The sequence below is a fragment of the Emys orbicularis genome, chromosome 3 (genome assembly GCF_028017835.1).
Source record: "Emys orbicularis isolate rEmyOrb1 chromosome 3, rEmyOrb1.hap1, whole genome shotgun sequence".
In the NCBI taxonomy this organism is placed as follows: Eukaryota; Metazoa; Chordata; order Testudines; family Emydidae; genus Emys; species Emys orbicularis.
Window position 1 is genome coordinate 101,452,291 of NC_088685.1, and position 27,584 is coordinate 101,479,874.

Here is a 27,584-nt window from a genome sequence, read left to right on the forward strand (position 1 = left end):
TCAGTTTCTCCACCTCGCTGCCACCACTTGAAGTACAATGCTCAGGAACAAAAATGAGTCAAAAATTATGGCCACAAAGCAAATGTCAAGAAACAAGGCCTCCATGTGATGGCCCTGCGCCACCATCAGATCAGTGTCTTCTCCCAGCTGAAGACCTAGCTGCTGCTTTGGCGGGCTGGAGGGGAGAAGAGGTCAAACCCCAACCCTCTCAACAGAAAAATTACCAGGCAACTCTCTAAACTGAATCCAAGTTTCTTTTCCCATGTGTGGCTTACTCCTGTGTAGGGAAGAATAGCTCTTCCTTTTTATGTTTAATATTTGCTTTTGAAAACTCCACTCTGTGTGCTAAAAGTATTCAGCATTGACCTAACTTTGCTGCCACTGAAGTCAATGGGAGTTTTGCTATTGACTTTAGGGAGCAGAGTTAGGCCAGTACTGAACCCTTCTGAAAAGGCCAGCCAGTGTTTTAGCAGAGCAGAACAAAGCCAAACCACACTAAGGAGCTTACTTTTTCCTTTGAATCACTTTGTTGCCTGAAGATATCTCTGACGTCAGGAACCTGGTACGGCTTGTTTTTTTTCCTCAGGGTTTGTGAGACAGTCTCCACTCGCTTTTGTACTGCTGCTGTCTGAGTTCGCGTCAATGTGGACAGAAACACCATGCTGTCTAGGGAATCTCCTGTGCTCTCACCAAAAAGGTTTGACAGCCCAGCTTCCTTTAACCACTCTTCTTCCAATTCTCCCTCTGTGCCAGGAGAGAAGAGAAAAATCAAAGGACATGAATGCTAGATTTTGGGTCTGAGCTCTGTAGATGAGCACAGTGGGTTAAAGTCACACAGTGTAGTCTGTATGAACCTACAGGAAAAGGTCCAGGAGGATCTGCAAGGGGAGAGCAATTCTTAGCATGGTCACACATTATATTAAGGGGACGCTTATGGTGTCTAAACAGTTAATAGGTGATTAACCTTTTTTAAAAAAATATATATATATATATATTTTACTGTAGATTATGATAGAGTCTGACAAGTCAACAGGTGGTTTATAACAGTCTATAGCACCTTCTGCGGAGGTGCTTATAACGATCTCTCTCGTAACATGCTTATTAATTTTATGAATTAATCCTTCATAAGCCATTTACAAACATGACCCTTACTGCTCTTCACTGTTTCAACTTCTAACTAAGCAGTAAAGATCTGTTTCTTTGACAACTGTCCCTATTGCAGTGGAGGGGGTGGATGGGAGGAAGCTTGAAAGCCTTTAATCAGCACCACTTTATTTATAGTTCAGTGCTCAATCTTTTTATACCATTAACTTAAATTTGTTTGCCTTGTTGTTTTTTTAGTACATTAATTCCTATAGTTTTTCACTAGTGTGATCTAGTTCAATTTGATCAGGGGTGATTCAATCTAATAGGCGATTTTAATGCCATTTTTAATTAATTATCTCTACTGATGCCGTCTCTAATCTATACTGGATATCCAGCAAGATGATCACTGCTTTGTTGTTTCTAACTGATAATGTGTCTTTTATTGACTGTTCATTGCAGAAAGGCAGAAGGCATATGTTAATTATTGCAATTGACCAAGAGTGTAATATAACCTATACTCTTCAAACACATTTTTACATAATGGTGCTGGTTTAAAAATTGCTACCAAACCCTGTACTGATGTGGAGTGGATTGTACTGACCTTTGATGTTGCCCTCAAATTTTTAATGGTCATTAAGTATACAGAGCTGGATTCTCATCTCAGTTAAGTCAATGGAGTAGCCCTGGATTGACATCAGTTTATCTGAGATATGAATCTGGCACATACTCTTCAATATGGTTATTCATTGTAGCCTAGTTTCTCTTAAACCCTGGTGAGCATCTTTGTATTCATGGACAAGTGAAAGAGTAGAGCTCTCACTGAACAGCGGTAGAGTCTGTATTACGAATTTGTTACTGCATTGGGGCCATAGCCTGAACTTCTTACTCTGCCAAAACTCCCCATTGACTTGGAGTTTTCCCCAAGCAGGAAGTTCAGAATTTGGAGTAAGGACTAGAAACAAGGTATCTGTAGCGTAGTTTGTTACCTTCTTCTGAAATCCCACCCTCAGGTAAAAGTGCCTAAGGGAGCTAGTATGAGCACGAGGCCCCCTGAAAGTCTATGAGACTTGTGCTCTTAACTCATTGATCATCTTTGAAAATCCCATCCCAAAACTTTAATTTACCATTTTCAGAATTGTGTGTGTGTGTGGGGGGGGGTTTCCTAACAATTTTGTATCTTCAGGGGAAGCACACACCATACTGTTGAAAATAAATCCTTACTTTACATTTACATTACTTTTACATTCTGGTATTCAGGGCTTTGGATATTTATCGGAAAAGTCGGCGGTTGCCATATTGGATCAGTCCACCTCGTCCATAATCCTGTCTCCGACAGGAACTGGTACCTGATTTTTCACAGGAAGGTCTAAAACCCCCATCATAGATTATACCTTGTCACAACTGTAGGAGTTGTTGCTTCTTAAACCCAGGCAGTCAGTGGTTGGCTTCTTTTCTGAAGCATGAGATTGTATGCCTATTATGCAATTTTATCTGACCTATTGTAATTACTAATTGTATTAACAAATCCTTTTCTTCTTAAATACAAGAATATAAATCTGTCTATAAAGCTTAAACTAGTATAATTTGAAAATAAAGAACATCTCGAAATACCTTTTAAGGAAAATAAAACTGGTATTTTATCTCCTCTGGCATAACGCTCTAAGGACAGATTTTTTTTTTTTTTTTTTTTTTTTTAATCAGCCACTAATTTTGGGTACCTCATTTTTTGGGTGTCCAATTTAAGGCACCCAAGGCCTGGTTTGTAGAAGTGCTGGGTAGCTCCTATTGTCTCATTTGGAGTTGTTGGGTCCTCAGCACCTCTGAAAATAAATCCTAAGGTGTCTCAAAATCAGGGGCCACTAAAATAATCGTTCACCAAAATGTTACCATCAGGCTCTTTCACCACAACCACTTCTTGCTCTCTATGATTATTTTTGCTGGTTTCATGGATGTTTTCAAGTTCTTTCCAATAGTCATCCATAGACAACTCATCCAAGGAATCCTGGGAACTTGAGCGGTCCATTTGTGGCCTCTCTGTGGACTTCTTAGAGTTGTCATGGTTCATTGTATACTGGCCAGATCTGCGGCTATAAGAATACACAAACAAATTAATCTTCAGTAAATAATTCAGAGTGCAAGATATAGTGATATCAATACAGATAGTATTAACTGACAAAGATATAAAAGCAAACTTAACACTGAAATGAACAACAAGACACTAATTACACTGTCTGGTATGTTTTAAATTAACATCTTCACTATGCACATCTTCTAAATCTGGAAGCCCACTAGAGCATTTTCATGGAGGCCAAGTATTGGGGGGAAGGGAGGAGAGAATGGATTCCAAGTTTACTGAAATTAATCTGAGTTTTATTAAAAGTTTCACTAGTTTTAACAATATCCCAAATTTAGCTCCACTGATGTTCAATAACAGGAGATGTTTTTCCAGTAACTAGCAATCATTTCTTCTCCAGCTCTGCTATGAATTACATCTCTGTCCATGAGTGTCTGCATATAAAGATAAACTTCTAAAATATGAGCAAATTCCCAAGCTGCTTGATAATTAAATGAGGAAGTGCTTGGTATTCAAATTGTGGATAAGGCATTACCTATGCAGCTCCTACTGATGAAGATATTGACTACTTGTCCTCAATAACATTCAGAAGAGGCAAGGTTCATGGCCTAATACAACTGTTCTGGCTGAGAGGGAGGGGAGTTTTTACATTAATACATGTTGAAATTTATGAATAACCTAAAACATCAATTTTGCTACTGACAAAGTATACTAAGCCAGGTTTTCCCATCCAAAAAACATGCTAATCATAGAATATTAGGGTTGGAAAAGACCTCAGGAGGTCATCTAGTCCAATCCCCTGCTCAAAGCAGGACCAACCCCAACTAAATCATGCCAGTGAGCCCCCTGTCGAGCCAGGCCTTAAACACCTCTAAGGATGGAGATTCCACCACCTCCCTAGGTAACCCATTCCAGTGCTTCACCACCCTCCTAGTGAAATAGTGTTTCCTAATATCCAACCTAGACCTCCCCCACTGCAACTTAAGACCAGTGCTGCTTGTTCTGTCATCTGCCACCACTGAGAACAGCCGAGATCCATCCTCTTTGGAACCCCACTTCAGGTAGTTGAAGTCTGCTATCAAATCCCCCCTCACTCTTCTCTTCTACAGACTAAATAACCCTAGTTCCCTCAGCCTCTCCTCATAAGTCATGTGCCCCTGCCCCCTAATCATTTCCGTTGCCCTCCGCTGGACTCTCTCCAATTTGTCCACATCCCTTCTGTAGTGGGGGGGACCAAAACTGGACACAATACTCCAGGTGTGGCCTCACCAGTGCCGAATAGAGGGGAATAATCACTTCCCTCGATCTGTTGGCAATGCTCTTACTAATACAGCCCAATATGTCATTGGCCTTCTTGGCAACAAGGGCACACTGCTGACTCATATCCAGCTTCTCGTCCACCGTAATCCCCAGGTCCTTTTCTGCAGAACTGCTGCTTAGCCAGTCGGTCCCCAGTCTGTAGCGGTGCATGGGGTTCGTCCTTCCTAAGTGCAGGACTCTGCACTTGTTGTTGTTGAACCTCATCAGATTTCTTTTGGCCCAATCCTCCAATTCATCTAGGTCACTCTGGACCCTATCCCTACCCTCCAGCATATCTACCTCTCCCCCCAGCTTAGTGTCATCTGCGAACTTGCTGAGGGTGCAATCCATTCCATCATCCAGATCATTAATAAAGATGTTGAACAAAACCAGCCCCATGATACTGCTTGATACCGGCTGCCAACTAGACATTGAGCCGTTGATCACTACCCATTGAGCCTGATGATCTAGCCAGCTTTCTATCCACCTTATAGTCCATTCATCCAATCCATACTTCTTTAACATGCTGGCAAGAATACTGTGGGAGACCGCATCAAAAGCTTTGCTAAAGTCAAGATATATCACATCCACCACTTTCCCCATATCCACAGAGAACAGTTATCTCATCATAGAAGGCAATCAGGTTGGTCACCATGACTTGCGCTTGGTGAATCCATGTTGACTATTCCTGATCACCTTTCTCTCCTCCAAGTGCTTCAAAATGGTTTCCTTAGGGACCTGCGCCATGATTTTGCCGGGGACTGAAGTGAGGCTGACCGGTCTGTAGTTCCCTGGGTTCTCTTTCTTCCCTTTTTTAAAGATGGACACTATAGTAGTCTTTTTCCAATCATCCGGGTCCTCCCCCGATTGCCATGAATTTTCAAAGATAATGGCCAATGGCTCTGCAATCACATCAGCCAACTCCCTCAGCACCCTTGGATGCATTAGATCTGGACCCATAGACTTGTGCATGTCCAGCTTTTCTAAATAGTCCGTAACCTGTTCTTTCACCACTAAGGGCTGCTCACCACCTCCCCATACTGTGTTGCCCAGTGCAGCAGTCTCGGCGCTGACCTTGTCTGTGAAGTCAAAGGCAAAAAAAGCATTGAGTACTTCAGCTTTTTTCACATCACCTGTCACTAGATTGCCTCCCCCATTCAGTAAGGGTCCCACACTTTCCCTGACCATCTTCTTGTTGCTAACATACCTGTAGAAATCCTTCTTGTTACCCTTCACATCCCTCGCTAGCTGCAATTCCAATTGTGCCTTGGCCTTCCTGATTACACCCCTGCATGCTCTAGCAATATTTTTATACTCCTCCCTTGTCATCTGTGCAAATTTCAACTTCTTTTAAGCTTCCTTTTTGAGTTTAAGCTTACCGAAGATTTCACTGTTAAGTCAAGCTGGTCGCCTGCCATATTTGCTATTCTTTCTGCACATTGGGATGGCTTGTTCCTGCGCACTCAATAAGGCTTTAAAATATAGCCAGCTCTCCTGGACTCCTTTCCCCCTCATATTAACCTCCCAGGGGATCCTGCCCATCAGTTCCCTAAGGGAGTCTAAGTCTGCTTTTCTGAAGTCCAGGGTCTGTATTTTGCTACTCTCCTTTCTTCCTTTTGTGAGGATCCTGAACTCAACCATCTCATGGTCACTGCTGCCTAGATTGCCACCCACTTCTACTTCCCCTACCAATTCTTCCCTGTTTGTAAGCAGCAGGTCAAGAGAAGCACGGCTCCTAGTTGGTTCCTCCAGCACTTGTATCAGGAAGTTGTCCCCAACACTCTCCAAAAACTTCCTGGGTTGTCTGTGCATTGCTGTATTGTTCTCCCAGCAGATGTCAGGGTGATTGAAATACCCCATTAGAACCAGGGAATGTGATCTGGAAACTTCAGTTAGTTGTCTGCCATACTGAACAGTTATTTCCATAAACATAGTGCTTCCTTTGAACTGGACCCTGAGCGACCAATCACAGAGGAAAGATGGACTGGTAATTAGTGCGCTAGTCTAGGACTTTGGAGATCTGGGCTCAAGCCTCTGCTCTGCCACGGACTTAGTGTGACCTTGCAGTGTTAGCTTGTGGCATAACTTGAATGTTGCCTCTAACCGGACTCTCCTCTGCACATACAAATCACTAGCTCAAGTTAAATGGCTTTTTAAACTGTGAGCGAGCTGGCCCATCAGTGGATGTGGGTTAAACTGCGAGTGCTGCTGATGCTGGAGCTAGCAATGAAGTGGGGACTTCGCTACACTATGCCACTTTCCAATCACTGTGGGCAGCCCGAGTGGCGTTTTGCAGTGTGGTTACTCACACTCGAACTAGCCTAACTCAAGAGGAGTTAACCAGTGTAGATAATTCGAGCTAACGCTGCAGTGAGGATGAGTCCACTGTCTCTCTGTGCCCCGGTTATCTGCCTGTAAAATTGGGATAACAGTACTTTCCTACCTCAGTGTTGAGGATAAACACATTAAAGATTGTGAGGTGCTTAGAAACTATGGGCTTGCCAAACACCAGCTTGCCACGCAGTAACATCCTATGTGGACATTTTCAAATAGTGCCAAGCCACACTCTGGGACTTCCTGTGAGCGATAACAGCGTCCACATGGACTTTGCTGCACAGCAACCTGGTGCGTTGCAGATTCACACCCTGGCTTGCTGCACAGTAACCTGCAGTGTTGACAAGCCCTAAAATGGACAGAATCAAGTTATTTTATAAATATATCCCATTCTGACAAAGTTTCAGTGTATCGTGGGGGGAGAGGTTATACAAGACACGCTGCTCATTTTGAAGACTGGCTTTCTCTGTCACAAAGCACCATCTGTTTCTCCATAAAAACGTTCGAGTAGTAAAATTTCTGCTATTATATAAAACTAAATTTTTGGCTTAAGGACTGGCTGAAAATAACTGCTACAAATCACTAAATTTCTGTTGTTTATCTCCTCAAAACATGAAGTTTGCTTAGTGAATTATATGAGTAATGTGTTCATTCTGACTGGCTGCAGCTGAGTTCAGTGGAAAGTATTGTTTGCCTCTAATGAACCAGCTAGATAGCATCTGGATATGTAAATCTCTGCTTTCTGATTGCATTAAGAGATGAGTATGAACTTTATCTCCCATATGTAAATTTAAATTAAAAAAAAATCAAAAGCATCACTACTATTTTTTTCATTGCCTTAATGGGAGAAATATCCAGATATTTCCAACTAAGACATTCAGAATGAATGTAACAGCCAAATCACTTTATGCTGTAATGAAGCCAGATCTTCAAAGATAAAATAGGAACATCCTGGGTCAGTTCTTGAATGGGATATCTCCAAGGGTTTGTGGAAAGTTGAGGACTTGATACAGTAGATAGAAATTTCCCCCCGATTTTGTTCTGGACTGTCTATATTGAATTTCATCTGCCATCATAATGTTCACTCAGCTAGCTTTGTTAGGTCCCTCTTTACTTCCTTGCAGGCTTCTCTATGGGTGACCTAAATAATTTCATCTGCAAATTTTACCACTGCTGTTGTCCTCTTGTCCTCATTTTCCAGATAAGTAATACATGTTAAATAATACAGTCTTAGTAAGATTCCTTGGGATACCCTACCATTAACCTCCTTCCATGCTGAAAATTGACAATATATTCCTACCCTGTTTTCCATCTATTCACAAGTTTCTAGTCAAGACAAAAGTTTGCCTCTCACTGGATGACTGCTTTCTTAATAGGTTTTTTTAACAGCTCAACCACTCTCTCTAATTCTTTCAGTACTCCTGGATTGATACCACCTGATATTGGATTTTAAGGGTTTGATCTTGCTCCCACTGAATTATCAGTTTGTTCTAGGATAGTATGTCCCCTTTAACGCCTCAATCCCTGACACTGCCTCTTCTTTATTACCTTCAACAACAAGCTTTGGGATAGCGATCTTCCTTAGTAACACTATCTATGGTAAAGAATTTTTTAAGGGTGCATTTTTTGCTTGAATAAACTTTTTTGTCTTGCCATTCATCCACATGCTTTTCCTTTGCCTTCCTGCTTCCTTTATTGTTTAAAGCTGTGCACAATTTTTATGACCTTAATGATAGTGTGTGTGGTTTTTGTGGGGACAGGGGGAGTTAACACCACTATAGTTAAGGTTGTTACGGTTTGCTAAAGTAGCCCTCATGATGAGTCTAAGAAATGTATTTAGCTTTTGTTTCTTGTCTCTTTCTAGCTTGCTTCTTCACTATTTTTAAACTCACCCTTCCAATATAGTTTGATAGTACAGTCCTAGATTTTGGTACAGTCCAGTAAACAATTGTTCAGAACTATAATTAACAATTTTTGGAAAGTGAAGAAATCTTTTACATTTTAAGTGGTAGAAAAGGAGAAAGGGAAAACGGCTGATTAAAATGTTACATTGAGTGAGCTGCTACCTCCAGATTTGCTTAAATAGTAAGAGTGAAATCCTGGCCCCATAAAGCCAATGGCAAAACTCCTATTGACTTCCGCAAAGATTTCATCCTACGGGTGCAAAGTTCACTACTATGTCATTCAAGTTACAGGTAATCCTTCCTGCCAGTTGAATACACTAACCAGCCAACAAACTGATACACAATTCCAGGAAGGAAATACAGATGAAATGGGTTATACAAGGGTTTCGGGACAACTTTAAAAGTCCTACATGTATGTGTGTCCAATTCATGATTTCTTTTATACCATATGTGCCTTTGCAAATTTGATTGGCCTGCCTCCTCCAAAGATGAATACTTTTGGCTTGAGCAAGAAATTGCATGGCGGGGAGTGTAAGTGTTTGCAGGTTGCTACCTATCCACACAAGGTACAGGACATTCCAAACACTTATAAACACTAGGCTAGTGTCCCAAGGTTGGCTTTTGCAAGGCAAAAAAAAAAAAAAAAAAAAAGAGAGGTATTAAACTTGAGGCTGTTGCAATGCATTGTTAGTTTATGATCAGTTACATGTACCTCCAGGATCACAGATGACTGATAACTATAATGAGTAGATCCAGTAGCAGGTAGCTGGAGGATTTTGGGAAAAGGCTATCCCAATAAATGCACCTTTCATGTGTCTGGTTAGACATCTGTGACCTTTGTCATGGGTCTGGAACTTGCCATTGTGATCCATCCTCTTGTGACTTCTTGCTATAATGAGATGTTCATGGGGTTACACTTGAAAAGCACTCAGAAGCTAAAGCTGATGCAGGATGCGGCTGTGCACCTGCCTAGCAGGTTTAGCATCAGAAAGATACTGGACTCCTAAGCAACTGCACTAGCTTCCTGTTTCCTTCCTTGTATAGCTCAGGGTGCTAGCTTTGATCTCTAAAGCCCTTAGTGGTTTGAATCCATCTTAAACACAGTTTCTGTCCTCAAACTGCAGCAGCAGGTGAGGGTAACATTTGAGCTAAGAGTCCCTTAGTTAGCTAACTAGGCATTCAGTGGCAGCCCTTCCCTTCCGAAACTCACTCCTCCTACTGGGCCAACAGAGCACAGTTAACCTTCAGGGGGAAGTGTGAGCAGAAGAAATAGATAAAAGGAATCAGACCTCGAAGCTTATTGTGGGTCTAAGGTGACTCTGGCCCTACTGAACATTTTGTAGAAGTCTGCAATCCTCTGCTACATTTTCAAGTGTTCACCGTATTGGTAAAACAAATGAAGTCCCCTATATAGGAGCTTCACACTGCCAATGACAATCCTGCATCTGAGATTTATACAAAATGCTAAAGCCTCTCTGTCCAAGGCTCCAGGAACTTTTGCCATGTATTAAAAATATAGTCAACACCCTGTAATTCTTGGGGTCAGTTACATTCATCACACGAGCAATAGGCAGAAACATCAGTCAAACTGAGCCAGAAACGATGAGAGACAGAACTATGGAAAACAAGCAATGCTGCAGGCTCCAAAGAAGAACGGCTGTTAGAGCTGCCTAGACATAGATCATCTGGTCTTGTCCTGCCGTCTCCCTCATCCTACCTCCAAAATTCCCCTCCACCGCCTCAGAAGAATCCCCTTTGGAGGTGGGTTCTTTTGTGAATGAGGTACACATTTCTGCACCAGTTCCAGGCATCCTGGTCTCTGCATGTCCAGTGTGCAGAGGCACAAGTAAGAAAAGTATTTTTAATGTAAAAGAAAAAAATTAGTGGCAGAAATCCAATCTCATCTGCAAGTATACAAGGGTGGAGTCAGAGATGTGTTTAGAATATTTCATTCTATACTCACAGCAAAGCTTTTTTCTGGCAAAAAATTATGATGGAAAAAAATTGTCAAAATGTAGCATATGCCCCAGGTCGGGAAGCTGCCCAAAGCATTCTGGAGGACTGCTTTCTTAAAAGCAATCAGACACAACACACCTGGATAAGCACTAAGCTCACTCCACTATGAGTAGGGCCCTACCAAATTCACAGCCATGAAAAACATGTCACAGACTGTGAAATCTGGTCTTCCCCCATGAAATCTGGTCTTGTGTGCGCTTTTACCCTATGCTATGCAGATCTCACGGAGAAGACCAGCATTTCTCAAATTGGGGGTCCTGACCCAAAAGGGAGTTGCGGGGGGGGGGAGGGTAGTCACAAGGTTATTTTAGGGGGTTGCGGTATTGCCACCCTTACTTCTGCACTGCCTTTAGAGCTGGGTGCCCAGAGAGCGGCGGCTGTTGGCCAGATGCCCAGCTCTGAAGGCAGCGTCCTGCCAGCAGCAGCACAGGAGTAAAGGTGGCAATACCATACCATACCATACCATACCATCCTTATTTCCCCAGCTGCCCAGTTCTGAAGGCAGCAGCACGACCAGCAGCAGCGCAGAAGTAAGGGTAGCAGTCCCGCAATCCCCCCTACAATAACCTTGCGACCCCCATCACAACTCCTTTTTGAGTCAGGTTCCCTGCAATTACAACACCATGAAATTTCAGATTTAAATAGCTGAAATAATGAAATTTATTATTTTAAAACTCCTATGACTGTGAAATTGACCAAAATGGACCATGAATTTGGTAGGGCCATAACTATGAGAATAGTAGAGTTGGTTGGAAAATAGAAATTTTCTGATTAAAAAAAACCTCCATGAAAACAAAAATAATTCTGTTTGTAAGTAAGTAAGTAAATAAAAAATAAAACCAAGAAAATGCCTAAAAATTTACCAAAACATCAAAAATATCCGGGTGTTCAGTTTTCCACCAAAAGAAATTTGAGGGAAGCAGCCACTTTTCATGAAAACTTTCCATCAGAAAAAAATTCAGTCGGTCCTAGAAAATACCATCACTTCCAAGTAATCTTAAAAGAAGGGATCTATTTAGAGTACCACTTCACTTAGAGGAAAGAATATAGACAGTTTTAACTGTCATCTCCATTCAAACCCTAGCAACATCTACTTTCAGTCAAAATAAATATTTTGCTCTTTAAAGAACTTGATTGGGAACAGTGTGATAATCATATCTAAAATTATATCATCTGTAGGCTCAGTTCTGCCCTCTGATAAATGGGCACAATGCCCATTATAGTCAGTGAGACTTTCGCCCGCTTATCTGAGGACAAAATTTGACCTCAGCTATAAAATAATTGTTCTATATGCTTTAGCTCTGTTAATAGATTGCAATGCAAGTGTGCTTATCTTCTTTCCCCACTAACTGGAGAAGTATTCATTTATTTGAACTATCAAGGACATGGGGACAAGCACTGCTCTTTTGGGGAACCCAAGGGGGGGAAAATATCACTTCTTGTAATGAATAATATTCACTGTGCCCTTTGTACAATTATGAGGCCACAATTTACACGAAAAGAAAAAACTGATTCAGATGATTCAGACTGGCATTGTTAAACATTAGTTATGCTAAGAACTAAAGTGAGAAGAAATGAGTATAAATATTATCTCAGGCTTTTCCTTTGGCATTTGGCTGCTTGCCTTTCTCAGCCTGTAAGATAAATATGACCCTTAACATTAGTTGGTGTCTTATACACTCATAACAGCAGTTTTTTTTTCCTTCAAATTCTTGAGGCCTTTATTTTGATCTCACAGCTGTTCTAAACTGATTGAGCTCTATTGATTTCAGTGAAATTACTCCTGAATTACACTGGTCTGAAATCAAACTCTTCCTGAGTGTTTCTTGATCATCTCCTTCTCAGTGGTTCATATCTAGCATCAACAGAATTCAAAGCACACTGAGTGTTAGCTAGGTAGCTTCTCAGTGTTAGTGACTGCTTGAGAATTACCAATTAATAAAAAGGTGCCATATTACTGGATTTCTATGTTTCATTCAGCTCACTGAAGGATAACTCTTCCTTGGGTTTTATTTTTTCCCCCTTTATAAAACTGGGCATTGTGGGTTTTTTAGGATAAAGTTGTTGGAAGAAATAGGTTTTTTGCTAGTTTCATAGTACTAGCTACCAAATGAGGATTTTGGGGATGGTTTTTAATGATATTTAATGGCAAGCACTTTTAATGTTTGAAGTATTGGGCGAATAAAAGATATTACCTCACCTACCTCATCTCTCTCAGCACCTTTAATGGTCATGAAAGCAACAGACTAATAGCATGTGGCTGAACCAGGAAATGTAGACTGGCGTAGTAGTAGTATAGTATATTATTGGTAATACTGCAGTTAAGCCTAGGGACTCCAAGCAAGGATGGTGTAGTAAACAGAAGATTGCTAGAAGTAGCAAAAAGAAGACAATCCCTGAGCCTGTAATCAAGGTTTATGACTAGGGTGACCATATTTCCCTATGCTGAATACGGGACACCTGGTAAAATTACTCGTATTCAAGCAAGTTCAATGGCAATCAATCAGAACTATGCAGTACAAGCGTTCAAATTAACATCAAGTTGACTGAACCCCTGTTAAAAAGAAATACTGCGGAGTTGGATTCTTTTTATTTACCTTCTGATCTTTAAGGCTTTAGGGTTCACACAGGGAGGGGTGACACACACATCCCTCCCCTCTCCCCCCCCCCCCGCCACACACACAGGGAGATGTCTCACACACACATATTCCCGTACACCTCTCTCACATGGGGGGGGGGTGCGGGGGGGAGTGACCGACCGATCCGACCCTCCCTGCCTGGCACTCTCTGGCCTCCATGCCTGGCTGGGCCCCTGGGATGGACTCGCCTCTCCTGGTACCTGGCACCACGTCTTCCTGAGGCAACACGAGGGGGGGGGCACGCAGGGTCACGTATCTCCCTCTCCAGATTTCAGCCAGGGCTCACTCCAGAATATGATCAGCGGCAGCCTTTCAGCACTGTGCAGGAGGGAAGGGACGGGAGCTGCAGGACAGGAGAAGTGGAGTAAGGGATGACCTGGCCTGTGTCTTTGCAGAGCTCATCTCTTAGGAGGACCCGCCAGTACTGATGAGGGAGAGACAGAAAATACGGGACAATTTTTTTAAAGAAAAAGTCAGGACACCTGCAGGAGGGCTTAAATACGGGACTGTCCCTTTAAAAACAGGACATCTGCACACCCTAATTATGACAAGATACAACCGATGAATGAAACAAATGGGGACAGAGAAGGCGGGAGGATGAGGTAACAGTAGCGCAGGCATGTTTTGCATAATAATCAGTAGTCTCTTCAAGTTTTTACTACACAGGGAATCTATCAATGCTCTACAACAAGGGTAGGCAACCTATGGCACGCGTGCTGAAGGCGGCACACAAGCTGATTTTCAGTGGCACTCCCACTGCCCGGGTCCTGGCCACCGGTCCGGGGGGCTCTGCATTTTGATTTAATTTTAAATTAAACTTATTAAACATTTTAAAAACCTTATTTAATTTACATACAACAATAGTTTAGTTATATATTATAGACTTCGAGAAGGAGACCTTCTAAAAACGTTAAAATGTATTACTGGCACGCGAAACCTTACATTAGAGTGATTAAATGAAGACTCGGCATACCACTTCTGAAAATTTGCCGACCCCTGCTCTAAAATCTGGCTTAAAACATCTGTTATTCCAGTCCTGGACCTCTCTTGAACAGAGAATTAAATGATGTAATGGTTTTGTGATGTACAGAAATGGAGGCTATCTAATTAATTTCTGATTTTGATCTGAGTTCAGTGGACAAATGGGTTTAAACCTGTTAGTCTGGCTCAGTAAGGGCTGGAACCATAGCCACTGAAGTCAATGACTCTTCCACTGACTTCCACTGGGCTTTGTATCAGGCTCTAATTATTGCTCCTACCAGACTGAATGTTTCATGCTCCTACCAGACTGAATGTTTCATGAAACCTTTATTTACTTTAGTAATCGTTTATCAGTGAGATAAAGAAGAAACAAAAATTCACCAATCATATTTGTTTTCCATGCCAGCATTTAGTCAGTTTTACAATCCTGTATCAGGCCCTTTAAATTCCACTGAATCTTTGTAACCAGAAAGTATGAGCAATCAACATTTAAACACAATTTGTAGTGTTAAAAATATATATTTGCATTATTTTTATATATATATATAAAAATAATGCAATCTATTAAACTAGGTGAATTCTATGTAAATAAACAGGATAACTGTCAAATATGATTAACTATCATTGTGATTGTAATAATTAGCAACTTTCCTGATGCAAGAATTTCACAGAACCATAATTGACATGATACAAAGTGTCTGGATATAATCCCGGCCTTTACAAAATGGTGCCTGAGTGGTATTGACATAGATGTAGAAAACAAAATGATTTTGAGATTTGTGTACGTGCATCATCTTCCCATCCTCTTGGGCAGTGCTAGCCTTTCAGATAAACTCAGCAGAACATCAGTATCTGTCTAGGAGTCTCACAAGACCCTTATTACTATAGTAACTGAACACCTCACAGTCTTTAATGTAATTATCCTTTCAACATCCCTGAGAGGTAGGGCTGTGCAATTATCCCCATTTTACATATGGGGAACTGAGGCACAGAGAAGGCCATGTGATTTGCCCAATGTCACCCAAAAATGTCTCCACAAGAGCAGGTTACTGAACTCAGGTCTACTCAAGTCCTAAATTAGTGCCTGAACCAGTGGCCCATCCTTCTATCCACCAGTCTGCTAACTTGTACAACACGACAGAAAAATTAAATGTGACTAAATCCATCTACAGCATGTAAGTTATAAAATGCCTGTACTGAATGGCTAAATTCTGGCCCCCTTGAAATCAATAGTTTTGCAACTGACTTCAATGCTGTTTTTGTTTATATTATGGGAGCAGCTAGAGGTGCCCCATCAAAATGGGGGTCCCATTGCATTAGGCACTGCACACACATGGAGAGATAATCACTGGCCCAAAGATTTCATTACTAGTAGCTGAAAGCCTGTGCTGTTGCATGTGTGTAATTCATAAAGTTATGTATGTAAAAAAGCCAAAAATGTCTGAGAGATTAAAAATTGGACGGTAACAGACTGCAAATCCTGGGGAAGACTGAATCTGGTGATATTATGAACAAAAAGAGCCCTCCCCATGCTTGTAGCTGTTTCCATCACTTCACCCAGAGACATTCTAGGCTTCAGAGGGAAGTTTGGGGTTAGTGTGTGTGCTGGTTGTGTTATTTTGCGTAGATGTGTTGATTTTTGTGGGGGGAGGGTGTGTGCTGGCAGAGTTGTGTTTGAGAGTTGTGTGGGCACACAGGTGTGACAATTAGGCCAAGTAATCTATGATCTGTGCAGTCTCCCTCAAACAGCCAATGAAATTGCATCCAAATTAGCTATAGAGTAATGGCATGATTGGCTGAGTTACTTCTGATATCACAAGTCTAGGACTCTTGGCATGACATAGTATGACAGACCCACACCAGTGGGGTACAGGAGTCTGGTAGAGGGCAAATATACTGGTCACTGGATGAGTAGTTTTCTGTTCCCTGAGTGACCAGAGCAGGGGCTGCACTAGAGTAATCCGGAACCTGCTAGAACCAGTTAAGGCAGGCAGGCTAATTAGGACACCTGGAGCCAATTAAGAAGAAGCTGCTAGAATCAATTAAGGCAGGCTAATCAGGGCACCTGGGTTTTAAAGGGAGCTCACTTCAGTTTGTGGTGTGAGTGTGAGGAGCTGGGAGCAAGAGGTGCAAGGAGCTGAGAGTGAAAGGGTAAGGGTGAGGGTGTGCTGCTGGAGGACTGAGGAGCACAAGCGTTATCAGACACCAGAAGGAAGGTCCTGTGGTGAGAATAAGGAAGGTGTTTGGAGGAGGCCATGGGGAAGTAGCCCAGGGAGTTGCAGCTGTCATGCAGCTGTTACAGGAGGCACTATAGACAGCTGCAGTCCACAGGGCCCTGGGCTGGAACCTGGAGTAGAGGGCGGGCCCAGGTTCCCCCCAAACCTCCCAATTGACCTGGACTGTGGGTTCTTCCAGAGGGGAAGGTCTCTGGGCTGTTCCCCAACCCACATGGTGAATCTCTGAGGCAAGAAAATCCACCAATAAGCGCAGGACCCACCAAGATAGAGGAGGAACTTTGTCACAATAGATACAGGCTTACTGTAGCTATACACGGCACAAATGTAATCTGTAATGTCAAAATGGCTGATAACTTTAAAAATTGGATGGTAACAGGCTGTGAAACCCAGTGATGATTCAACCTGGTGATATTCTGAACAAAGAGAGCTCTCAGCTATGCTTGCAGCTGCTTCCATCACTTCACACTGACTCTACAGACATTCTAGGCTTCAGAGTGACACAGGGTGACAATCCTGGAATCTCTTTATATAGACAGATGCGGGGGGGAAGAGAGAGTGGGAGTGGAAACAGAGGCACAGAGACGTGAAGTGTTTTGCCATAGTTCACATACCAGTAGAGTGGCAGAGCCAGGCACACATCCCAGGTCTCTGCAGTCCCAATCCACTGGACCATGCTGCTCTAGAGGATCAGGCTTTGACCTATAGTAAACTGAGAGTAAGCACTGTAGTATGTTTATGACAGGTTTCAGTTCTGGGTTTATAAATAGACTGAGTAGCACTCTTAAGAGTGCTATTCTGTTGATATATAAATTATGACATAAAGCAGTGATTCACGGAAGTGATTTAAATTTACCTACAGGCCAAGTTGTAATTGCCTTAACTAGATTTATATAAACATAAAAATGTTTGGAGATCCATTGTTCCATTCTGAAGTTATTCTATTTACTGAGCACTCAAATCAGAGTGAGGATGAGGTATTGTCTATATATAAAACAACAAACCAGTACTTTCCACTCTAAATAAAACCAGGAATGAAGAAGATTTGGGGAGGGAGGCAGTGTGGTCTAGTGGATAGCATACTGGACAGGGAGTCAGAAAATGTGGGTTCTATTCCACGCTAGTCACTGATCTGGTTTGTGCCCTTGCGCAGGTCACTTTGCCTTGTCTATTTAGACTGTAAGCTGTTTAGGGAGTATCATCTAGAAGGCCCAGCTGAAACCAGGAAACCATCTGTGCTAGGTGCTGTACAAACACACAAAGGTTCTTCTTGTGTGTTTGCACTGTGGCTACCACAATGGTGCCCTGATCTCAGCTGCGACATCTAGATGCCACTCTAATCCAGACGATCAGTAGTAAAGATAACATATGACCTTGAGTATGAGGAAGAGTTGACTGAAGAAATCCTCAGTGCTCAAAAAAAGGAAGTAGAAGAGACACTGCTGTGGAAGGGAGAAGATTCATACACTGAACCACTTTTTCTAACTGGGTGAAGTTTAGAAATTAAGGAATCTTTTTCTGGTACTTATACACAGTGTTGAAGATTATGCAGTCATCGCTTTAAGTGTCTTTTCAAGTCTCTTATTAAAGTTATCAAGCATGCAGCTGTCAGAGCTGGCTGTTCTGATGCTCTTGTACATAAGGCAATGGAGCAGTAACACTTCCACATTGAAGTTTATGAAGACGTTGTCGAATGTCTTTTTTTATATATATTAATGGCTCAACATATTAAAGATTCTGGTATGGTATTTGGAATCTCAATCTCCTGGCAAACGAAAGCGGATATCATCAGTGTTTGCGAGCAGCAGGCATGCCCTGGGTAATTGCTAGTTTAGAATCAGGTTGTGCACATTTGGGATCCAGCACAATGCTATGCTATTTCTTGCCCCCCTTTAAAATGCTTTATGACCTTTGGAAAGCATTAGAGAGATCTTATACCAAGACTGTTCACTTTTTTTTTTTTTGTTAGCCCTAGTCATCCATTACAGTGATTGTAACCTTTCTTTGCATTCCTTTCCATTACGTACCTTATTCTTTCCATTACCGACTGCAACTTCCCCGTTCTTCTTCCCAGTCCTTTCTAACAGACATACTTGAACATACCAGATAACAATTAGTTGATCAAAACCAAGAAAAAATGATCAGTTTCAGGATAACTGCACTGTATTCCCCCTCTGTGGTCCACTCCAGGAGCTCCCAGATCTCCAGCCAGCATCTGTCTCTCTGGGTAGGGCCCCTTATCCCACTCCCTTCTGACCTGGGAGGTTTTAAGGCTGCACAGCAACCTGTCATCCACTGTGATATCCCAGCAAACTAGTCTACCTAGAGGCCAGCACCTGTGCTCTGCTTTCTTTCTCCAAGGGCTATGAACAGTGTATTGCCAGCAGTTACAAGCAGGCAGGCCATTCACCTGGTTCTTAACCAGACAGTCCTGTTTTGGTAACCTTTGTCCCTATCCAGTACTGGATGCAGTTTTGTCTGGTATCAGAGCATGCTGCTCCTCCCTAGCTGGCATGAAGTTGCATGCACCATGCATGCTAGCTCTCACCACATGGAGGATGTCATTATGCAGAAAGTGCCACCCTGCCCCCGCTGGCAGCAGCAGCCCATGGCATGCTGGAAGTATCTGGATCTCTGGTGTTCTGAGGATGTATCAGTGGCCACCCTAGTTACAAGTTACCACACAGCTCTTTCTAAGCAAGCACCTTTATTCTTAAGGCAAAAAGCTTTACAGAGACAACATATAAAAACAACAGAAGTTCCTATATTCGTGCTAAAAGCTTACCAGAGATCACTCATCAGTCTGGTAGGTCACAGTTTTTCCAACCCTTCCGCAAGGGTTGGGACCCTTGCACAGAAGGTCCTGTCCATTTGCTGGATCAGAAAGAAGGCCCTGAGTCAGTTTAAATGTAGCCTTTTTATGCCAAAAGCCCTTTGTCTTCCTAGTCTCTGGAAACCGAGTTTGAACCAGAATATGAGAACTTTTCCAGGGGTGGTACTTCTCTGGAGGTATTTATAATGTGATTCAATGTAATCACTTCCCACTATTTTAGTTCCTGATGGAGCTGTGGTAACTATCGCCTATGGAATAGAAAACAATCATTCATATAATCACTGGCCCACCATGATACATAAATTTCATGCAGTGAGTTGCCCCAAAGATACTGCAGGCGGTTGCAATATCTGTCTCAGAGATTTCTGGTTAACTTACCCCTAGGCTCCTTCTCCCACAACTTTAGAGCTGTTGTAAAGCTATTTTGTGACCTTTTGGTAGTTGGCATTGTGAACGTCACTTGCAAGTTCAGGCTTGCCCAAGTCCACCTTCAGCTTAAAAGTAACAAGGTGGGGGGGGGGGTAGATCAGAAGCAGAGTAATGTTCACTTCTCAAATCTTTGGAAACAGTGTAGTAGTTTTACACTCACTTTGCACTTGCTTTGTAAATGACTACACAAGGTGCAAGGCAATGGAGGACCAGGCCCTTGGGTTTTCTAAATGCCATCAGCAGCTGTCAATGCTGGCTCAAAAATGCTTTGGAGATTAAAAGAACAATATAAATTCTTATTATTCGTTTACAATTTTCAAACACTAAATAGAAATGTGCCAAACTGAGATCTCGGGGGTTTTAGAAGCTTAGAGTTAGTGTGTCTGTTAGTATAACTACACTGCTGCCTGTCGATGCCTCATTAGTGCTCCGCAAGACTTGAATGCTGCTTCTCGCCCCCTCCATTTTCCTGGGAATCTACAGAGCATTTGTGGCAATGATACAGGAGAAGACATTTAGCTAATTCTCTAATGGATAGTGCTAGAAAGGCGGTTTCTAGATATGAAGCCATAACCAAGAGGCCCAGATTGTATGTATAGTACATTACCACCAAGGGCATAACTGTTGTGAAACGGTTTAACCTTAAGCTATCAAGGACCTGCCATTCATGCACCACCATCTAAACTAATCTTATCACAAAATGGAAAATAGGTGTCAGCCATCACTATGCTAAGTTGCTAGTCTCCCAGGCTGACACTTTTTCCAGTCTCCAGAAACTAGAGGCAAGTCTACATGAAAGCATACTGCGCAGCAGACTGTGGTGTAAATCTACAATGCTCCAGCATGCCATGCACTGTCTGTGGCACTGAGGACTTACACTCCAGCTTGCCGCACAGTGAATGTTCACATAGACATGCCTAATGTTGTCTACTGAATAACTGCAAATTTGGAGAGGCCAAGGGAGTTCTACTCAGTGAGCTGGCTGATACAAAACACATAGTATCCAAAATAGCACGTTAGTAGCACATAAGTGGACCATAAGCCCTGTGTGGAGCCCTAAGCATGTACAGAGATAATCTAACCCAGAGAGCTTTCAGTGTTGCCAGTCCCAAGCATTCAAGAACCATAAACCAGCCCCCACCCCCAAAAAAATCCTGAGATTGGATTACGCTATGAGGTTTAAAAATATATAGATATATATTATTTGCCTTCTGGTTCCTGAGGCTTTAGAGTGATCTTGGTTCATGTTTTTAAGTTTAATTCTGCAACCAGGAGGGCTAGAAACTTGATTTCTTTTTTCAAATGCAAGATGAAATTCTCATGACTTCAGGAGCTGGGCCTTGAAGTAAAACACCAAATATCACAAGACTCACAGTAAAATTATGACAGTTGGCAACACTGAGAATTGTTTTTAGAAATCAATTCTCTTTTTACCTTCAATTTGATAACAATGACCAGGCTTTCATGCTAGATGTCATTCTAATCTCCCTTCATTCTTGAAATATTTGAACAGAGAAATTCTTGGGCTTTGGAAATATTTTCCTATTGGATGCAAATGTATAGAAACTCCCTGCTCACAAAGGCTTTCTGTTCTTAAAATGTGAACTCATGTAGAGTCACAGACTTCTCTAGATATGCCTGGGAACATTTCAGCAACCTGCCAGGAGAACAAGGAGATAGATGGAAACCATGGCTGACCCTAATAGATGACCTTTGTGAAGTGTAGGTCATGTAACTGGTAAAAATTTTCAAAAGTGCCCAAGTCACTTAAGAGCCTACGTCTCACTGAAAGAAAATGGGACTTAGACTCCTAACTAGGAAAACAAGAAAAATAATGTAACCAACTGATCCTATTCTGCTATCCTTCTTTCAACCTTTTGCCTTTATTTTGGCATCCATTTACCAAATTGCCAGCTATGGTATCTATTAACCTCATCCTTTGATTGCACACTCCACAGCATCTCTCACTCCTCCTAACTCTTTCTCTAATCCTTTGTCCTAATACGGATACAACTACAAGCCCATTCAATATTACTATGTTTCTCTCTTCCATTAAAGTCCTTCTAAAAAACTGTCAATCTTTAATATTCATAACTTTTATTCCACTTATTGAGAAAATTAGCATGTAGTGCGCACACATTACGTGTTATTTTCGGTTTTGAAAAATTCTGCCATCTTCTGAGATCTAACCCCATGATCTTATAATATGTCTACGAATAGAATGAAACCTAAGGGTGACCACTGTACTGTGCAAACTCTGCACACGTCATGCAGCTTGGCTCTGCAAATATAAAAGAATAAGTTTGGAGGTGATATTGGAATTACAAATACTGTCCCTTTCTTTTGAGAAACGGCTGAATGCTCAAAAGAGTTATTTGCAGTGTTGTTGTACCTGTGTTGGTCCCAGGATATTAGAAAGACACAGTAGGTGAGGTAATATCTTTTGTTGGACCAACTGGAGTAAGACTCCTAACTTCTATGTAGGCTCCTAACCTGCATTGATTTTAATGGAGGTTAAGTCCCTACCTCCATTTGAGCAGTCAAAGAGGCTAAGAGCTCCTCAAAATATTAGTCTTCTACTCACAGTCAAAAAGAGTCATGTGAATAATGTTCAGTTAATTTAAGGTATTTTTTAGAAGTCCCTGGCCATCTAGCCAAGCATGGTAACATCCATGAAGGTACACTAGGGTCCCTCATAACTTCAGAGCAATAGTGGTATAAAATTGGTGCACTAGCAGCTCCGGCCCTACTGCATTAGTTAAAGGAGACTCTCCATTAGCTATTCTAAGTGTAGGACTTGCAGCACAGGTTACTACCTCCAATTCCGTCTGAAGGTTAGTGTGCACATACACAGCCAGTTTATTACGGTATAATTGAAATAGTCAGATTAAGATGTAAATGAACTTTTGTGAGCCTTCCCAAACAGTGTTCAGGGCAACCCAGCTCCGGAAGGTGTTTTTATTGTCCAAAGGAGAGCCACAAGGACAAACATGCTGTCACAGGAGCTGGAAAGATGCCTGCAGAGCAGAAGCTGTGCAGGCTGCAGCTGGAGGGAGAGCCCCATGCAGAGCAGGCTGTGACTGCCCGATGCTGCAGGGGAAGACAGGTCTGTGCAGAATTTGTAGGGAGCAGCCGAGACTGAGCCAGGGGTCTAGTAAAGAGGAACTGACTGAGCCTTGTCAGCAACTCAAAGTTAGAAGCCAACCCAGGCTATTAAAAGGGCAGCAACTTGAAGAAGGTTTTTTCAAACAAAGTGCCAAAATCACTATGCTCTGGCTACATGTTTGGCCCAAAGAGAAAATGCTGCTGTAACAGGCAACTACATACAGCCAGGGACTGCGGGCCTTGTAGTCCAATTGCTGCCCACAGTTTGCTAGCAGGATCTGAGCAGGAAGCACTTCAGCAATAGCAGAATGACAATGCAGAGCCCCCAAAGAGAGACACCACGGAGTGATCCAGATTAGGAAAACCTCTGGGTCGCTTAATTACTTCTAACACAGGAGTGGACTGGAAAAGGCCCTCCGCCCCCAAGGACCAAGCTAGGAATAGCTATATTTCATTTTGAAGTGTCTTAAGCCATTGTTGTGACCCATGAACCCCTCAATGCCAACTGGGTTACAAGAATATCTTGACTCTGGTGTGTACACACTGGTTCGCCAAGGAATGTTGTATGAGGCCTTAAATGAAAGCCAGGGTCACACTGGTCATTAATATTGTGGTGAAATGTATGTACAGATATTACATAAGTATGTATGTCTACTGGCAATATGTTCCTGAAGTCTGTGTCAATGCAGAGCTGACAAACAGGTTTTCTGCCAGACAAAAGCTTATGCACCCATCTCTCAGTTGGCATGTAAATTAAGCTTTGTAAGCCAACCCAATGGGAGCCCCATTGTGATGGGGTGTACTCCCCACACTGGCTCTGCAAGTGCTGAGTTAGGCTAATGGATCCAATCAGCCCATTAAACTGCAAAAGGGGGAGATTTAGGGGAAAAGTTAATTGGCCCACCTGAGAGGAAACAGGCCAGGGCTTATATAAGGACAGGAAATTAGAACCAGAGGGTGCTGCAGGGAGGCAGTCTGCAGTCACTCCCTGGGAGGACAGAGTTGTGTTTGGGGGCTATAGAGACAGATAAGTAGCCTATATTACTCCCTGTGAGGAAGGTGCTGAGAGGCTGGCAAACCCAGAGGCATGGGGAGGCCTAGGAGGTAAGGAAGAAGCTCAGGGAAAGGCAGCAAGGTGAAGGAGGGAACCACACCTCAGCTGCTGTTTAGAGTGTTTCTGAGCTGGAACCCAGACTAAGGGGTGGGCCTGAGTTCCCCTGCCAGCCCCTGAGGGAGTGGTACCTGGGGCAGTGAATGGGTGAACTGCCTGAGACCGCCATTGAGCAGTCTACAATCTTATAGTTCATATGAAGGTTTTGTTGGAAGGTAATCTGGGAAACGGTCATAATTAAGGTTGTAAATGGAACCTGTAGATTGGTGTAAGGGGATGGATTCTGACTGGCCCCTGTTTGGGTGTGAAGGGTGGGTGAGGATTCTACAAGGAGAGTATCCCAAAGGAAGAAGGGAATTGGGGGTAAAGAGGAGGCACCTACAGGATGGAGGACATGCACAGGCACACAATTCAGGGCAGGTGAGGAAGGGACAGTCTCCCCCTCCACCCAGTCTGGGGCAAGATGGCATTGCACTGCCTGTATTCAGAACCTACCTAGCACAATTTAGCCCTTTCTGTATGTAGTTGAAGATACACTCCATTCTCAGTTCTTCCCTCACAGTATCACAGAAATGTAGGGCTGGAAGGGATCTTGAAGTCATCAAGTCCAGCCCCCTGCACTGTGGTAAGACTGAGTAAACCTAGACCATCCTTAACCGTTATTTGTCCAACTTATTTTTTTAAACCTCCCAATGACAGTGACTCCACACCTTTCTTTGAAAACCTATTCCAGAGCTTAACTACGCTTATAGTTAGAAAGTTTTTCCTAATATCTAGCCTACATCTCCCTTGCTGCAGATTAAGGCCATTATTATTTGCCCTACCTTCAGTGGACATGGAGAACAATTGATCGCTGTCCTCTTTATTACAGCCCTTAACATATTGGAAGATTTATCAGGTTGCCATGTAGACCTCTTTTCTCAAGACTAAACATGCCCAGTTTTTTTAACCTTTCCTCATAGGTTAGGTTTTTCTAAACCTTTTCTCATTTGTGTTGCTCCCCTCTGGAGTCTTCCCCATTTGTCCACATCCTTCCTAAATTGTGGTGCCCAGAATTGGACACCCTACTCCAGTAGGGTCTCACCAGTGCTGAGTAGAGCAGGACAGTTACCTCCTGTATCTAACATACAACAGTCCTGTTAACCCCAGAATCACGCTGGCCTTTTTTGCAGCTGCATCACATTGACAACTGTGTTCAGTTTGTGGTCCATCATAACCCCCAGATCCTTTTCAGCAGTTAGACAGTTATTCCCCCATTTTGTAGTTGTGCATTTGATTTTTTTTTTCCTTCCCGAGTGAAGTACTTTGCACTTGTTGTTGTTGAATTTCATCTTGTTGAATTCAGACCAATTCTCCAAAGTCATTTTGAGTTTTAAACCCATCCTCCAAACTTCTTGCAACCCCTCCCAGTTTGGTGTCATCTGCAAATTTTATAAGCATACTCTCTACTCCATTATCCAAGACACTAATGAAAATATTGAATAGTATCAGATCCAGGACTGAGCCCTGTGGGATCCCACTAGATGTGCCCTCCCAGTGTGACAGCAAACCATTGATACCTACTCTAAGTAGAGTCTCCCAACCTGTAATGCACCCACCTTATAGTAATTTTATCTAGACTGCATTTTCCTAGTTAGCTTATGAGAACATCATTTGGAACTGTGTCAAAAGCCTTACTAAAGTCAAGATACTGTATATCATGTCTACTGCTTCCCCTCAATCCAGTAGATCAGCCACCTCATCAAAGAAGGAAATTAAGTTGGTTTGGCATCAAAATAAGGAACCTGGACAAACTGGTGAAGTCCAGCCATTTTGGGTGGAGGACTGAGAACTGGTGTACTTCATGTATATCCCAGGCTGTAAAGCACTGGGGGGGGGGCACACCCGCTTAGATAAATGGACACAGCTCAGAGCTATTGTTTCAGGCTGTATTCATCTCCATAGGGAATTCTCCTTCAGCTGAGAACATCACACTGAGATAAATGGGCCACTTCGCACCTTTCGGAACTCCTGTGCTGCAGATGGATGTGTAGAGAAGCCCTTTCCCTCCACTGTCATTCTATACTTCCTGTTTCCTGTTTAAAGGACCATGCTTCCAAGTGCTCTAAAATGGCATGCTAACACACATTTTCTTGAAATTTGCTTGGGTCTTTTAATAGTGTTAGATGGAATGCTGTGCATGAGTGAATGGATGGTAAACAGAGGTGAGGCGCTTGTATGTTTCAGCAGCTGTGGGGCTGGAACAGTAAAGGTACAGAATATCAGGGTTGGAAGGGACCTCAGGAGGTCATCTAGTCCAACCCCCTGCTCAAAGCAGGACCAGTCCCCAAACGGCCCCCTCAAGGATTGAACTCACAACCCTGGGTTTAGCAGGCCAATGCTCAAACCACTGAGCTATCCCTCCTCCCTCCCAAGGAAGCAACATGGTTTGGTCTGTCGTTGTACTAAAAGGGGGGTGAGGATGGGATTCAAACCCACGCACACAGAGCACAATGGATTAGCAGTCTATCACCTTAACCACTCAACCACCTCATCTTAGCTTGGGTTAATGGGCATATTGGGGCATTGCTGGAAGAGTGCAAATTTAAGGTTGTATGGGCAACCTTACCTGTGCATATCCTGGTTTTCAGAAGGTTGAGTTTTGTTTAACACATTCTTATGCAAGGGGACGATATACCACCAGGCAATTTCAACTCTGTTAACGTAGAGTTTTTTGCCATTTGCCCTGCTAACCCTTACTGAAATGGACCCTCTGAATCACTAGTATTTCTTTCCTATTTGTTCATGTTTTTGGAGCCCACTTCTTTAAAGTCTTACACTGGCATTGTTCCCAGCACATGACCTCCCATGGAATTCAGTGGAAGCTGTGTGAAAATCTTTAGCACAAATGTTTATAACAAAATTTGCATATCCCAGAGGTTGAGGAAGTCATTATTTTATGGGAGGTGGTAAAGGAAAATATGTTTGCCTGCATTCTTAATTATTTTAAAGGCGTTGGCTGAAGCAAGAGTGCAGTTAAGCTGTGTACTGAATGGGAAGTTTGCAAATGATCAGCTTCAATTTGAACAGAGCATGTAATCACTAGAACACATACAAATATTACTGTATATGGAGAAAAACTACCTTAATGCATTAGATGCATTATTGCAAGTCATTGCCTGATAAAAGTAACAACAATGGCTATGGGTGAAGCAGCTTGGGATGGCGATGAAGTATCATGTCAGGCTCTGTCATGCTGGCTCAAAATAAGATACGCCTCTACCCCGATATAACGCGACCTGATATAACGCGGTAAAGCAGTGCTCCAGGGGGGTGGGGCGGGGCTGCGCACTCCGGCGGATCAAAGCAAGTTCAATTATAATGCGGTTTCACCTATAACGCGGTAAGATTTTTTGGTTCCTGAGGACAGCATTATATCGGGGTAGAGGTGTAGTTAAAAGTTAAGATCTGAAAACTCATTCAGCTACCAGTTGTTGCAGCCTACATTATGCGTTAAAAGTCATCTTAAATTTTTATGACTGGGACAAGTTAAATTTAAA

General features: G+C 42.5%; 1 protein-coding gene across 1 annotated transcript in view; it reads right to left on the reverse strand.

Annotated features, from left to right (window-relative positions):
* ARHGAP18 (Rho GTPase activating protein 18) overlaps positions 1-27,584 on the reverse strand; it is a 91,232-nt gene that overhangs the window by 44,144 nt on the left and 19,504 nt on the right. The window contains exons 2-3 of the mRNA XM_065401135.1: positions 2,974-3,173; positions 509-744 (exon numbers count right to left, since the gene is read on the reverse strand). Coding sequence (XP_065257207.1) covers positions 509-744; positions 2,974-3,173 — 436 coding nt within the window. The remainder of the gene's footprint in view (positions 1-508; positions 745-2,973; positions 3,174-27,584) is intronic.